The following is a 15,419-nucleotide window of genomic DNA, read 5'->3' as shown; positions in this document are numbered from 1 at the left end:
AATTCAAGTCCACATGGACCCTCTGTTCTTTCGTTTTCCTGTACTTCTACAGAATTTTTTTTCTATAATTAGTTTTCTGATACTTTTCATTTACTATTTCTCTCAAATCCAAATCAAAGATAGGTATAAATGTAATATCTTCTAGAGTAGGTAGTTTCATGTTGAAATACATATTATTTTATTATAAATTATTTTCATTTATTCTTTAAATTAGAATTTGGGTATTTTATTCATTTTTAATCATGATATATAAATAATATCACCTATGAATTTCATTTTAGGATATTAAAGGAAATGCCATAAAATATATGAGTTTAAAGTGGTTGAAAATGACTGCTATAGGCCCGGATGTCCATTAAATCAAGATGAATTTTATCAGATGTTGGTTTACTTACAGGTAATTATGCATATTATCTCTTCCACTGTTTAGAAAGGTCCTTTAAAGAAAAATCCATATCTCATATTTATTTATTGCTCTACCACAGTGGAATATTTAAAAAATATTTCTCAAAGGTTGAATAAATTCTTAACTATGAGTCTCCCCAATAGAAATGGTGTCCTTAAAAGAAATAAATGTCCTTTTCAGTGACTGTGTAGTCCTAATGTTCACCTAAAGTGAGTCATCCTACTCCCTCTCAGCTCCAATGCCATTTGATGCACACGGCCTTCAGTCTGATCAATCTTGACAACATTTCACAATTAATTTCTTAAGAGCAAAGTCATACATATGCCCATATTAAACAAGAGAGACAGAAATGCCCCAGAGAAGGCAGGTAAATGAGTCACAGCAATAAAGAGGTACAAGTTGTTTTACAAAAATTATTATTTTATTGGTCTATCAACAATGATGCCTATAACAACAAAACAATCAGCCTAGTGAATCTTGTCTGTTTGATATAAATATTTACTAAAGGCCAAAAAAATATTTACACACCTCTATTTCCCAGAGTGCTTTAGAACTAGTAGCAGAAGTGGCTGATTGACGCAAGGTTGTACGAAGGAAAATGTGCTGTTTTTTCTCATATTCATCACAAGTCAGAAACTTCTCTTGTTCCGCATGAAACAATCTAACAACATCACCCTAGAAAAACAAGTCAAGAAAACATGACATAAGAAGCAGGTGTCTCTAATTTTGATATTGCTAGCTACTTGGCTTTTAATGATCATTGGTACATTTCAAAATATACAGGAGATAAACTCAATGAAACATAGTGCATATATAGTTACATTCTAGGTATATAGGTTTATAGTCACCTAATTATAACACCAGTGAACACACAGGTATTGCATCTGGAAATTCAGTAAGGTTACCTTCAATTTTTTTAGCAAGTGTTCTGTGTAGGACATACTTACTCCTTTCAGGACATCCTCTCGATAGGAGCTATATTTCATGAATAAAGTGATTTTCCAGCTCGTGTTGCAATTAACAGCATTCACCTATTAATGAAGAAGTGTTAAGTTATAAGACTGCAGATTTCATTTTATACCAGAAATTATTATTTCAACTAGTAAAAGGCGAAAAAAGACAACTTTGGACAATTAATATGCACTTCAACACAAATGCCTTCAAAGGACCATCTGAAAATAGCAATAACTAATCATTATCTATTTTTACCTTAGGCATGTTAATTAGCATAACTGGAATTAGGCTTATGAAAAAAAAATCAACAAATTCATTTCCTTCCTACCTCTACTTACCTCTTTACAACCTGGATTATCGAGAAGCTCTATGTTGCTGGCATGTAGTGGCTGTCCTGCATTCACGGGCATCAAAACAACTTTATCTCCTACAACAATCTAGGAATCAGAAATAAGTTGCAATTGAGACAGTGCATAGATCTTTGGTGGTGTTATCCGAGGCTAAAAATAACTGCATGGAAGCCCTCATTATTGACCTAACACCTGGACTGTTTGTCCTCCATACAAATTTTAGTTCAATTCTTTTTCTCTTTGAAGTAAAAATCTTCTGATAAATGATCACATACTCATGTCCCACAGTGCCCATTAGTTTGGATTCATAAAGCTAAAGTAGATTTTTTCTTAGTAGTCTCCCATTTCAGTTTGAGCTTTTTAAATGTCAATAAATCCCTCCACATGTGGTTTTATGCTCTGAGCGCAACAGATATAGTGAATAAATCTGCCCCTAAAAAACAATCTGGCTAAATATTAGAACCACTTCAAGTAGAAAATATTATACTTTTGTATTATCTCTGGAATCAAATAAGTTTGTTAAAGTTGATCTTATAGTCTCAGAAATTTATTAAACATTCTGTTATCTGGATTAAGAAAAATCCAGAATTAAGTATACTCTTGTAGAAATATGTTTATTGTTTAGGCCTTAGGTATCTGGTTCAGTTTTATCTCAAACATACCAAACTAACATTGCTTTTTAAACCTAGTATTCATTTTTAAATAAAAATTAAAATTGGTTATGGGAAAAATTCTCAAGAGAATTAAGCTTAAGTTGATTTTTTATTTATGCTATCATTAACAATGTCTGTTTTATCTTCAAGTATTTTTATTCATAACTCAAATTATGGAGAAATGAGGTTGTGCTTTCTTAATGATAATAATGAAGAGTTTAATTTTATAGATATTAAAGTTACGTTTGTTGTTACATTCCATTGAAGACTCCTTACTGTAGCACCTTCATTCTCATTTATAGACTTATTCACCATCTCAGAAATAAAAACCAATAAGCTTCCCTTTGCATATTTCATACGAACTGAATATTAGAATAGATTCGTTTGATAGATAACTGAAAAACAAATTAAGATTTAAATAATAAGAATAAACAGAACTTCTCCCTGTATCTTAACCTAGACCAAGACTTTAAGGAACATAATTTCACATTTTCAATATAAACTAACTTTTTATAGATTATATACAAGAGTCTACATTCACATGGATACTGTTGTCACAAAGCATATCTGGAGATTCAAATATAATAGAGAAGCCTGAAGCTTACTAATTGAGCAAAGGAAAACTGCCCTTTGGTTTGCAAAAATAGCTTCTATTGTTTACATGGCTGGTCTCTATACATCGCCCTGCCTTTCAAGTCCATCATCAGTCAGATTTGACTCACAAAAACACCCATCATAGACATTCTCTATGCACAGATTAAGAAAGATCATCAAAAAACAGTGTTAAGTGAGGATGAGGGGGAAGAGCTGGGCTATTTTTGTGTAAAACGGCAGGAAGGTAGTAAAAAGTATATGCATAAGAAAAAAGGATAAGAGAATTTTCATAATATATCTTTATATTATTTTCTATCTTTGAACCAGGAGTTGGTATTTTTAAAAATTAAATACAAACAAAAACATATAAAAGTCAACATGAATAGACAAATTTCCAAAGTCCTCAAAAATAAAAAACTTGTTTTTGCATATGACATTAAGCCTTAGAGTCACAAAGAAGTCCAAGTAGTCATTCATACTATAAATCCTGAGACTTGATACCACATCCTGCTAGTGCTATATCTGGTCCTCCAATTTCTTAAAGAAAAAATGGATTTGCTTTACTATGTCATTCTTATCTACACCAACGTAAATATTAAGCAATAAGTTGCTAAATGTAATGCTATATTTTAGTTATGTCCTTCCAATTAAAATAATACTTCTGCTTACAAACTATATTCACTGTTCTAAATCTTACTATTTTACTATAGTTGTCAACAAACAAGCTTTGAGCCAGTTCATATGTACTTCAAAACATCACCCATAAAATCTCCAAGGATTCAAAAGAACAGTATTCACAAGGAGAATCTAACATTAATTCACCAATTTTCAGGTCCTCAGTCATACTCTTGATGATTACTTTAACCAAGCTGAATAAAATCTGCAAATAAAATAGACAAGATGCCAATCATAAAAAATAAAAAGAACAGCAAGAGGTGTCAGGAAGAATACAAAAGTGTGTAAGAAATGGTCCCTATTCTCAAAGAATTCATATCTAATTAGGTAAGCTGGTAAACATGGAATTTGGTAATACTCTCAGAAAAGTACAGCACGGGGCCTGATCCACTGATGGGGATACCTTCTGAGAAGCTGTATATTAAATATAGAACTCGAAGATAAAGTCATTTTCTGCCACATCACTTTCTTTCTAGTACACGTCTTTACAAAACAAACAAACAAACAAACAAAAAAGAAAATAAAAAAGAAAAAATAACAACAAAAGAAAACTGCAATTCCAAAGCACTTTTGTTGATTCTACATAATAGCCCTGTAAGTCAAGCAGGGATTTTACTGAAAATGAAGAGCAATATAATGTCATTAGCAGCTACCCTTCTTTTGAAGTGGCACCTGGCATGGTGAAAAAACCTTGTGGTAGAAACAAAAACACCATAGTTTTAGTCCTACCTTTGCTATAAATCCAAGGCATCAAGTTTTGCAAATAGTAAAATCTACTTACTATTTGAAGGGACTCTTTCCCTACAAGTTGAATTTTTCTCCTGATTAAATGAAATTTGGCCTTTCCTCACTTTTAAAATCTACCATTATGCTAAAGAACTAATGTCTTCTTAGATCAATGTTGAAAATGAAAAATTAACCCTCCTAGGTTGGACAGGTGGGTAAGCCAAGGCCTGTCTCCTTCCTGGGGACAGTGGGGGGAACCCACCAGGGTGGGGGATAAAGGCGTTCTGTGACATGTTTGTAAATAAAGCTCAGTGCTCTCTGCAAAAAAAAAAAAAAAATCGTGGGAAGATACATGAGAATGAAATATTTATGTACTCTGCTCAAGGCTGTCCCCAGTGACTTTCTAACCACTCAACAGCAAGCAAGGGCTTCTATATCCAGCTGAAAGTTAAGGAATCTATGAATCTGTTTTCCCCCAAAACTATTCTGCAATTGTGTAAGATATGACAAAGGTGCTGTTAAATGGTAGAGACCATTGATTTTTGAGGATATGAGCATTTTTCTCTCCAGACTATCATCAGCCTCATTCTTGCATCTCCTTTCAGTCACCAAACATCTTATTGGAAATTTACAACCTAATCATAACTTAATTAATTACTAAATAGTAAAATATAATTTTAAAAGTTCTTTAAACCTTGCCATTTCTTCTTCATAGTTTAATATCCTTTTAAAGAAAATCAGCAAAAATTAAACCACTTGTTATAAAGTAATAGCATTTCCATTTGCCTTCAGTAAAATATATAGGCTTATGTTTTAGAAAAATGCAGCCTATTCCTAGGGAAGAAAATGAGCATTACAACACAATCATTTATGTGGCAAATATAGGGCTGTGGATGTGCTTATGCTTTCACAGCATCCTTAATTACACACGAAAGCTACACAGTGGCGAGCAAAAACAGTGAGTCATTTCAGCAAAAAGCAATGTGGAAGGTTGTTTTAGCCATGCTTTATGGAGCACACCTATATAAGAAGAATTTTTATTGTGTTTAACAATTACATTATCCATTTTAACCAAGATGGAGTGCTTGGGTGGTAGGTTGTTTTCATTTCCCCAATACAACTAATTATTTGAAATAGTTCATTACATTCAACTCTCTGCTGATCCTGTAAAGGCATTTGGGAGCAAGGTAAAGAATTCATAGAATAAATAAACAGGGTAGAATGCATTAATAAAATCTATAGCTAATCTAAAGGCCCCCATTTATCCAATAATTTCATCACATTCCTTCACAGCCTGAGCTCAAGTTTTGTTTGTCTTGACACTTAGTTGTCATTGACCACCTACAGACAGGGACACTACTCAGTGGGGGGCTGGACAGCGGGAACAAGTATTACAAGAAAGGGTATCAAACATAGGTTGCTCATAAACATAATTGATCCCTGAATAATTGAGAGTTGACTGTAATTAACTACCTAATGAAATTAAAATATATATCATGCTCACAGCACGCATCGCTTGATGCCAAAAGAAAAACAGTAGGACTTATTTCTTAAGAAATTCAACACTCATTTTAAAGTGCATTACATTCCTGCATGCCGTGCATCTCCCAAACCTTACCTAAGGAGGATATCACCAGATAATTTATTAACCAAATTAAACCATAAAGCTTGCATCCTGTGGAACTGACTTTGTACTTCAAAATTCACTTGAAAAATAGATTCACTATAAAAGAAGACATTGCTAAGACAAGAAATATCCAAAACATTTTAAATATAATCAAAGTATTAATTGAGAAAACTGTCAGAATAGTTATCTTTTTATATTGTTCTAAATTTATAATGTTTATTTTTTTAATCTCAACTATTTTTTTGATCATGTGAACCAATATTTGTAAGGTACTCTGTTTGGGAAAATTATTCAGTATTCAATGTCAACCAGCATTTATTGTGCTAGGGACTGTCACCTGCTATGTTATTTATTACACACAAAAATATCAGTTACTGATCCTGTTGAATCGTATCACATAATTTTTATTTTCCTTATTCTATAAAGTAGCAGAAAATATTTTAGCAATTACTAAAATTTATATGACACAATATGCATATATTCCACAACATATATTAAATCTAATTGTCATCAATGAGCAGGTGTCAATCTATAGTTCCTCATTCATTACACATCTATTAAGGTATATACACTATAAACAGCTAACCACAGAGCTGGTAAATAAAATATTGTCATGATTCACTGTGTTACTCTATTAATTTAAAGGAGTAGACACCACTTTCTAAGCATAGTTATTTTCCCTGACAGCCATGCTTCCCTCCTGATTAGGCGGAGATGCAAACTCTTCCTCTCTCTTCTAATGCTCAGCCAATATTAAGGTTACTTCTGTCCTTTGACACAAATTCTAGCTGAGAAGATGACTTCAAATTAATCTGAACTTTATCTTTTTATGATTCCTGAGCACAATTTTTACTATATAAAAATACTTTTAGCCTATTAAAGATATTAACATGAAAATAATATGTTGAAGATTGAAAATTCCCTCCATTTTACATTCTAGATTCTCTCTTTTTAAAAATTACTGTTTTTATGTATGCACTGTTTTTCTCTTAATTTTACATTTACATACATTGTCACCCTCGCTTCTCAGCTTCCAGAAGGGATGAATATAAAACCAAGATCCTTCATTTCCTGCAGCATCCAAGGACACACGCATGGCATTCTTCTCCAATAAAGCAGGTAATCTCTTGTTGACAGTCAGATACTTGTTACTTTTGATATGCAGTAGCTGTAGGGAATAGACATGGATTACTGCCTTATTCCTGGATCTCCTCTATTAAATTCATGTGTGTGTTTATACCTATATCACATGCATATGTGACACAGCTTGGGGTAGAGATTAAACAAAGAAGCTCTTTTCAGACTCCACACCTACCATCTTTCTTAGTTAACTTTCTTTGGGTTCCTGCTCACCTCCACCCCCAATTCTGCTTTATAATGAAGTGAGCACATGAGGAAATCAAACCAGGCACCTCTGAATGATTTTCACCCACTGGTAAATAATAGAATAAAACCAGGCTCTCCAAAGGAGACCGGGGGGCTCCCTCAAACCACATCCTTTCTCAATTCCTACAAAGCCACAAAAACAATATACTAAAGAAAAATCACAAAACTAAAATAATGCACTGACCCACTTAGTATTATTAACTATCGCTGCCCGCAGACAGCCTAAACTCTTCCCCGTGAAGAGGAAAGCACCGCAGCTTCCACAGAGGATGCTGAGCCCGCCCCGTTCTTAGACGAGCATAGAAGCATCATTTCTCAAATTTTTTGGATTCCACAGGAAATTTTTTTCGAAAACACTAGTTTACTGAGTAGGAAAACTAAAACAATCTTCCTGTCTATTATAATCATTTCAAAAAAGAGTGATCATTTCAATTCTCACAATATAAGAAGGAAATTATCTTGAACTAAAGAGCAGTTCTTTAATTGAAAAAAATAAATCAGTGTTTTTGAAAAACTCATTATAATATCCTCGGTTCTCATTTTACCGTAAACCAATGAACACCCTCATGGGTCAACTGCATTCCTTTGGGATCCCCCACGTTAGAGCCCATGATTCTGTCCCTAACTGACCACCCAAACATTTGCACTTCAGATTCTTGGCAAAAAATATAAGCCCCACTTGCTGGAACTTAACAGTGATCAAAACTTGATAAGAGAAATTCTATTTATGGAGGATTGTCCAGGCGACATGCAACCTCAGGTATGACATAATCTATCATGAAATTAACTCATACCTTCAAGGAGCTGCAAATGCAACCAGGCACCCTCATCTTGTCCCATCAGAAAACTGCTTTGACTGCACTATGCTCTGGCATTTTACCATTGGCCAATAACAAAATATCAAAGGATATTATTTTTTAAAAGAGCTCTATGAAAAGCCTCATTGTAGCAGCTACTGTAAGGAAGTTGTTAAGATTATTGTTTACCATATTAAACAGTGCCCTCTTTATGAGAGCTCATTGGAAAAACACATCTCTGGTCTTCTTCCTGGGAATGTTTGTATTACTAGACTTCTCACTTAGTTCTATGTCATGAGCATCCTCTGTGAATGCTGTAATGTTATGCTTCCTTTATAGCTAGCTAAGTAGGCAATAAAAAAGCTTCAAATCAAAGTTTACCAGACTTTACAACATGGTTTTAAAAACATGCTTCACCCCCGACTTCACCTTATTCATTCAACCATTATTTTCCCTTTGACCCAGTTGCTTTATTTATGTCTATGTTGTTTTTGTTATGTGGTAGTTTTGAAAATGCCTTACATTCTTTTCAGAACAAGGTGAGGCAATATTACCATATAACCAAGTAAAAAGCCAAAAGATCTAAGTGAAGCAAAAGAAAGGAATGCAGCTGAGATAAATCAGTGTGCATACTAATTGAAATAGGAGATTTTCTAATAACAACTCAAGGAAGATTTCTATCTAAAAGCACAACTGGAAAACTTTCTTCTCTCAATAAAATTAAAAGGTAAAGCTTTGTATGTTACACGTTAGTCCCATTATTACTAAAGGACTATTTTATTACAGGCCTTTAGAAATTGTTTCCCAATCTTCTTTCTTTTGGTATAATAACTTGGGCATACATCTAGAAAAGCTCACTTCTTTATGAGCATATAGCAGACTTATTCCCATATAGAATAGTGTGGTGAGTATCAACTGAAAATATCACAATATCTATAATTCCCACCAGAGACCCAACTATTGTATCCTAAAATTTTAATGCTATTTGGCATGCCTATCATATGCAAATTACTTGTAAAAGTCATCTCTTTTCGAAGAAAGTAAATAGATACTTACTTGTATAACATTACTGTATTTCACGATTTCTCCTAACAGTTTCTTATTTTCTGATTCATTTTGTTTTTGCTCCAGTTCTGCAGCATGCTATAAAATGATCATCAAATATTCAGTGTAGAAACACAGTAGACAGAGTATAATAATTGACAAAGAAATAAGATTTTTTTTTTTAGGAAAAAAGACCACAACCATGAATAAAATAGGCTGGTTGCTTTACTCTTGGTGCTTAGGGGTGGGGGGTAATGATTAAATGCATAATTATAATATAGTGTAATAACTCTTTCAATTTAATGCTGAAATGTAGCCAATAATATCTTGCTTTTAAATTAGAAATTTCAGAAAAGTACTAGGCTCTTCGATCTCATAAAAATTACTTCCAGTAGGAATATTGGTAGAGAAACCAACCAGGATAGTAAGTAAAATTCAAGTCTCAAAATACAGCTTACATTCTGAAAGTAACAGAAATTTTAATGATACAAATTAAGTTCTATCAAACTGACACTCAGCCCAAATCAGAAACACCACACTTATCTTTTCCATAGCCTTTTGAAAAAAAATTTAGTACTATGCCAAGTAAAATATAACTGGATTTGATATTCCTATAGAGATTTTGAATTGGTTTCCAGTTTGAGGTGAATCGCTGAATTAATCTGGCATTCCCTAAAAAAGTAGCAGCAGGAATGTATTACCTACACACCAGGAAATCAGTAGTCACATCTTAAAAATTAAAAGTCCCTTCCAGTTTCAATGTGTTGCTACAACTATTCTAAATCTCTGTGTATTGAGTAAAATCACTAAGCTTTTGTTGTTGCTGTACTTAGTCTAGCCTAAACCAGACAAATCAAAGTCTGGCCCTTACCTGTAATTTCTTCAGCAAGGCTGCCTCTGTGTGGTTTCCTTGTTTGGCTTGCTTAGCTTTCCAATATTGCTTCTGGGCAGAATATCGATTCATAGGACATACCTTAAAGAGGCAGTCTATGACAAAACAACAAACAAAAACACTGTAACTAAGGTGACCAACATCTCTTAGATTTTCTTTTAGCCTAGTATCGGAATCTCAGAATCCCTGAGAATAAAGAACATTTAAAGGTTATCTAGCCCATCCTCCAACCAACTCTTAAATTTCCTCTATAACATCCTTTTCAAATAACTTTTTAAACTGTAAAATACCCACTTCTTCATTAGTTTAAGTTTATTCAAGGATATTTTAATTAGTACAATTTATAGAGAAATCAAACTAATGCAATCATTATATTAGAAGGCACTTCTTAATTATAATGGGGTACCTGGTCTCAAAAAGCAAACAGGATGATGTTAGTGATTTTAGCTGCCTTATCTAACCTTGCAGAATGAATTACTTACTAATAGTATCTATCTTTGATACCAAAGGGACGAAAAACATAGACACAATCACAGTAATCACAACAATCACATTTCGGTCATTCATTACCTAAGTTTCCTCATACCTGAAATGAATATGATATAGAAATCTGAGACGCAGTGTGTTATAAGAAAGAAACAAAGCAAAACAAAAACAAAAAAAGTCCATCTATTTTAAACACAGATGTTTACAAAAAAAAAGATTATAGTCCTAACTCTACTACTCAATATCAAGACAGGAAATTGCAGTGAAATAACATAGTGATATGTCAAGATCAAAAAGCAAAATATATTTTTTCTTTTTAATGAGGAAAATAAAAGCTTGACTAAAGAATTTTTCCATATGCTAATGATTCTGCATGTTTGTGGAATGGATTACAATCTAAAACAAATGTTAATTCCCAATATTCTATTATAAAAGAGTGATGATATAGATTATCCAAATATTATTTTAATTTGTCTTACAAAATATTGTACGAATCCAATATGACAAATTTATTTTGGTTGCTGCCATAATATTTAGGATCATTCTTATTTTTCTAATAGGTGTCACAATATAAAACTCAATCAACTCAAATATCCATTTAAGCCAAATTTTTTTACTATATTATACATGCTCATTTTATTATTCTCTTTAAAATTATAAAATTAAGATGGACTTGATGTCTTCAGATTTTATTTACTTGTGACTGCAAGTTTTTAGAGGAACTTTAAAAATTCAGAAGAAATAATAACTTTTTAAATATAGTCTGTAATTATAAAAGCAAATTCTATTGATTGCCTGTTCCTCTCTCTCCCATACACACACAAAGCTATATAGAAAACTAGTTATTAATTTCTGGTTTAAAAGTTATTCATGTAGATGATTAAATATTTTATAGGTAGCAAAAAACAGACACCTTCTAACTACCAAAAGTAGGCTGAAAAACCATCACAATTACAATATGACACAGGAATCACCACTTGGTATATGTGTGTGAAAACCAGATAACCAGACCCAAAAACTGTTTTCCTTCACAACATATCTTACACACCCTAAAAATTATTTTCTGTATGTTAGCAACTACAAAGAACATACAAATTCTTTTCAAGAACAAATGTGGAGATTGTTTACAGGCATTTCCAAAGAGTGCTCTCAATTTAATCCAGACTATTTTGACCATCCTATATTAAGCAAGTATCCAAATTCAGTGCAGCAAAAACTAAAATCTTTATTCAAGTAGAAATAAACTCTAATCTGTAGTCTATATTTCTGAATTCCTTCATGTCTGAAAAAGAATAAATTGTGTTCTTCTCCACTACTTTAAATTCCTAATTAAGTTCATTAGGAAATAATCCTTAACAAAAAAAATATTTTTCCTAAATTCTAGACCACCTCCATAGCACTCCTTATTAGAGGTATATTTGGGTAGCTAGCAAAGAAACTGTGTGTGTCATGGTCCTGATCCTTGTGGTTGAAGTTACTGTGAAATGAAGCAAAACATTCATCTAACCCAAGCTTACTGGTCAGGCTGTGCTTCTGGTTGCTAAAACTCAGACCCTCTCCTCAGAAAGCTCACAGCCTAGTGGGTAAGACAGGCATCCACCATGTGTTAAAGTTTTGCAAAGGAACTATAGAGAGGTGCTGTGGAACATAAAGATGCATGAAGCCAGCTTCCCAGAAGAAGCCAGAAAGCCTTCCCAAAGAAGAAGACACAGGCCAACTTTTGAGGAACCAATCCAAATTTAGCATATTGACAAGGGGCTTCAAGGGAGGGGTATTTCAAAAAGAACGAAAGGTGGCACAAAGGCAGAGAAGGCAAATGCTGAGGGACCTGCTAACCTTGCAGAGAAACTATGACCCAGGCTGTAAAATGAAAATAGAGTGATTTGAAGTCAGGGTCTGCATAGAGCTATGTGCTAGGGTAAAGTGTATGGACTCTACTTCACAGAAGATGTCAAACTCTTAAAAGGGTTTTAAGCTTTTACACCACGTGAAAGGTGATATAAACAGATTAGCAAGAAGACCAGCACGAAAGCCCCACTGTCAGCATTCTGAGAGACAGTGAGGATTTGAATTTAAACTGTATGGTAATTGTAAAGTAGCCAGAGATTTCAAAGAAAACAGCAGAATCAACAGGCTTAATACAATGGGGAAAGGTAAGAGAGAGGAAAAGTGAAGATGGCCAAATGAACAAGCTTCCACCCACTCTGAGATACAAAGCCTCAGATTTCAAAAGCCCTTTCTAGTTGCAGGGCTTAGTATTTGGTCCTCCTCAGCAACCTCCCACAGGTGGCATCTCATTTTGTATAATAGTAAATAACCAATCTGCTTATGCATGGAAACTAATATTGCAGAACTATTTCTGTTGATGGGAGGGAATGTAGGGCACACACAGACTTTTGGAAAAAATGCTTTTGTTGATGGTGGTGATGGTAATGGGTGTTTGTGTGTTTCTGTGTTTGTGTGTATTTAATTCTCTCTGCCTCTTTTAGAAAAAAATATACTGGTCTTGCGCTAGTCACATATTTTGTCTAATTCTCAATTTATTGCACAATTAAAGTATTAATAATACCTACCGCACCTAATCCACAGGGCTGCTGAGATATGCAAAGAGATAATCTATGTGAAAGTACTCCATGAACTTTAAAGCCCTACTATAAATGGGAGGTATTACTATGCATATTGTTTCATTTGACAAGCAATAGCTTCACTAAAAGATGACTAAACCATTACAGAGCTCTCAGCAGAAAGCAACAAAAAGTAGATTTGTCAGGTTAAACCTGAACCAAAAGTGCTCAATTCACAAAAAAGTGTTTGCCTCTTTGGTTTAAGATGCCACAATATGTTTTTGTATAAAATTCCCAAATGTCCTGCAACAGCATGGCAGTGAGTAGTGGATACAATCTCCATTACTTCTCAATACCTTTTACAATACGCAAATATAATCACTAACGCCAACATGGGTACAGCCCTTGACAAGCCTTCCCACTTCTTCAGCAAGCAGGAATCCATCGATTTCAGAGCTGTCCACTCTCATCTGCCCTCCTCACCATTTCTTCTAAAATGAACTCTCTAGTGTCCCTTGGCCTGCTCATTCTCAAACATTAGAGGTGTACATACTGTTAACAAATAAGTTTTAGGGGGGTTTCCAATTAGAAAGGGTCGCAGTGTTGTTTGTTAATTAGGTAACAGCAATTTTTTCAGGATTTCAAGACTCAAATAAAAATCGAAAAGGAAAAGTTGGCCTCCCAGAGCAAACACCAAAAGCACAAATAAAAGGAAGTAATTTGAGTTAAAAATTTTTTTAAAAGATTAATCTTAAGGCCTGAGGCCAATAATTTTGCAGAATTACAGAAGTTCAGAAATGTCAGGTATGACAAAATGTGTTCTGTTTAGTCAGGCAATATTATAAGAACAGTGGCTTAGAATTAGAACATTTATTTTTATTTTTTTACAACTGTGGAAGGAAATTTAGCCCAGAAGTGTTTACTTTAAATTGAAAGAGTCAGTGGCATCTTTAGCAGGCTTACAAATGCTAGTGGATGGAAGGAATATGAAAGACATTCAAATGGCATGGAGCACAAAATGTACAGCATATAACACTATAAATCAAATAACTAATCTTCTCACATGATTCTGGGTAAATCTGGCAGGAAACCAGTCAAAACCTCCACTTCAATACCTATCTAAGTAGCTTTGAAATGTTTTGCTTTGTACCTATAAAAGCACTTTCTTATTTGTATTTAGTGCAATTTCTTCACCCCAAAACTGTCTAGAGGACTACACATAGGGCTATTCTATGTAAAGTTCAAGTTACATAATGGCCAGCAACTTCCTCTGGTAATGGTGGAAGGAATACTTTCTGTTTCATTTCTCTTCCCTCCTAAAGATGTAAGTTTAAATGAGGCAAGACATATTAAATCATCAGCGAATGCCTGTCACAAAGCGGGCATTCAACAAACGGCTCTTTCATGGTAGCTTATAAAATTACCTCATACTGATTACAGAGAAAGTGGTTGCCAAGGGCTTTATTATCTCCACGTGGAGAAAGGTGGGGAGGGAGGGCATCTGGAGCTTTTCTTTCTCTCTTTATGATATAAACAGGATGCAGCAGAGTTCAAATGAAGACAATGGGACATTCCCAGTGATAAAACGGAAAGTGGTAAGCAAACTCTCCCTGGGGTAAGGAACAGGCAGACAAGGGGCAATTAGAATTCAGAACTGGTCAGGGGAGAGGGACACACTAACTAGCCTAAAATATCACTGTAGCTCTGTTTTTCACTTTTCCTAAGAAACACATCCTGAAGCAGAGTGTTTGTGTAAAACTCTTAGCTTAAGCGCAAATTTCTAACTAAGCTTCTACCTCCTTAGATCATAAGCATGAGTGTAAGGCAATTGTAGGGAGGGTTTCTAAGAGGGAGAGTGCTTTCTAGAACTTTAAAAAGGCCAAAGATGAATTTACAGGTTTAAGAAATATTAAAATGTATCACAACACGTGCATGGGCAACCATGAATACTACAGGATAACTTGCTCCAGACAAAAGTCAACTATTTTAACACTGAAGAGGGAGGGAAATGGCCTTTTGTAGTTACTGGCTTGTAGACGACTAAAATGTTAGAACTCAAAGGAGCTTCCGATAAAATCTGACCTTTCCTTTCTCTGAAAAAAAGAGTGAGTTGCCTACATCCTTTGTGATAGGATCTCTAGATTAAAATAAATTATAAATATGAACAAGTTCAACCACACATAGGGTGCTCGAATGCCTGATAAGTAACTCTCTGGTCTCTGAGTGGTAGGGACATTAATATGATTTAGTTTGCTCAGTACAGTT

At 34.1% G+C, this 15,419-nt stretch overlaps 1 protein-coding gene across 4 annotated transcripts in view; it reads right to left on the bottom strand.

Annotated features, from left to right (window-relative positions):
- ITPR2 (inositol 1,4,5-trisphosphate receptor type 2) overlaps positions 1–15,419 on the bottom strand; it is a 405,483-nt gene that overhangs the window by 314,434 nt on the left and 75,630 nt on the right. For 3 of the 4 annotated variants that reach the window (XR_004955694.1, XM_016119206.2, XM_016119205.2), the window contains exons 3-8: positions 10,084–10,199; positions 9,225–9,311; positions 6,995–7,153; positions 1,699–1,797; positions 1,354–1,437; positions 935–1,081 (exon numbers count right to left, since the gene is read on the bottom strand). Coding sequence is in view for 3 of the 4 variants with exons in the window: in XM_016119206.2 (XP_015974692.2) it covers positions 935–1,081; positions 1,354–1,437; positions 1,699–1,797; positions 6,995–7,153; positions 9,225–9,311; positions 10,084–10,199 (692 nt within the window). In the remaining variant the exon portion in view is untranslated. The other variant, XM_016119207.2, reaches the window with a different exon arrangement.

Source organism: Rousettus aegyptiacus, unplaced genomic scaffold (assembly GCF_014176215.1).
Source record: "Rousettus aegyptiacus isolate mRouAeg1 unplaced genomic scaffold, mRouAeg1.p scaffold_m13_p_2, whole genome shotgun sequence".
Lineage (NCBI taxonomy): Eukaryota > Metazoa > Chordata > Mammalia > Chiroptera > Pteropodidae > Rousettus > Rousettus aegyptiacus.
The sequence above is the reverse complement of the archived record's forward strand: the minus strand, read 5'-3'. Positions and strand labels throughout refer to the sequence as shown.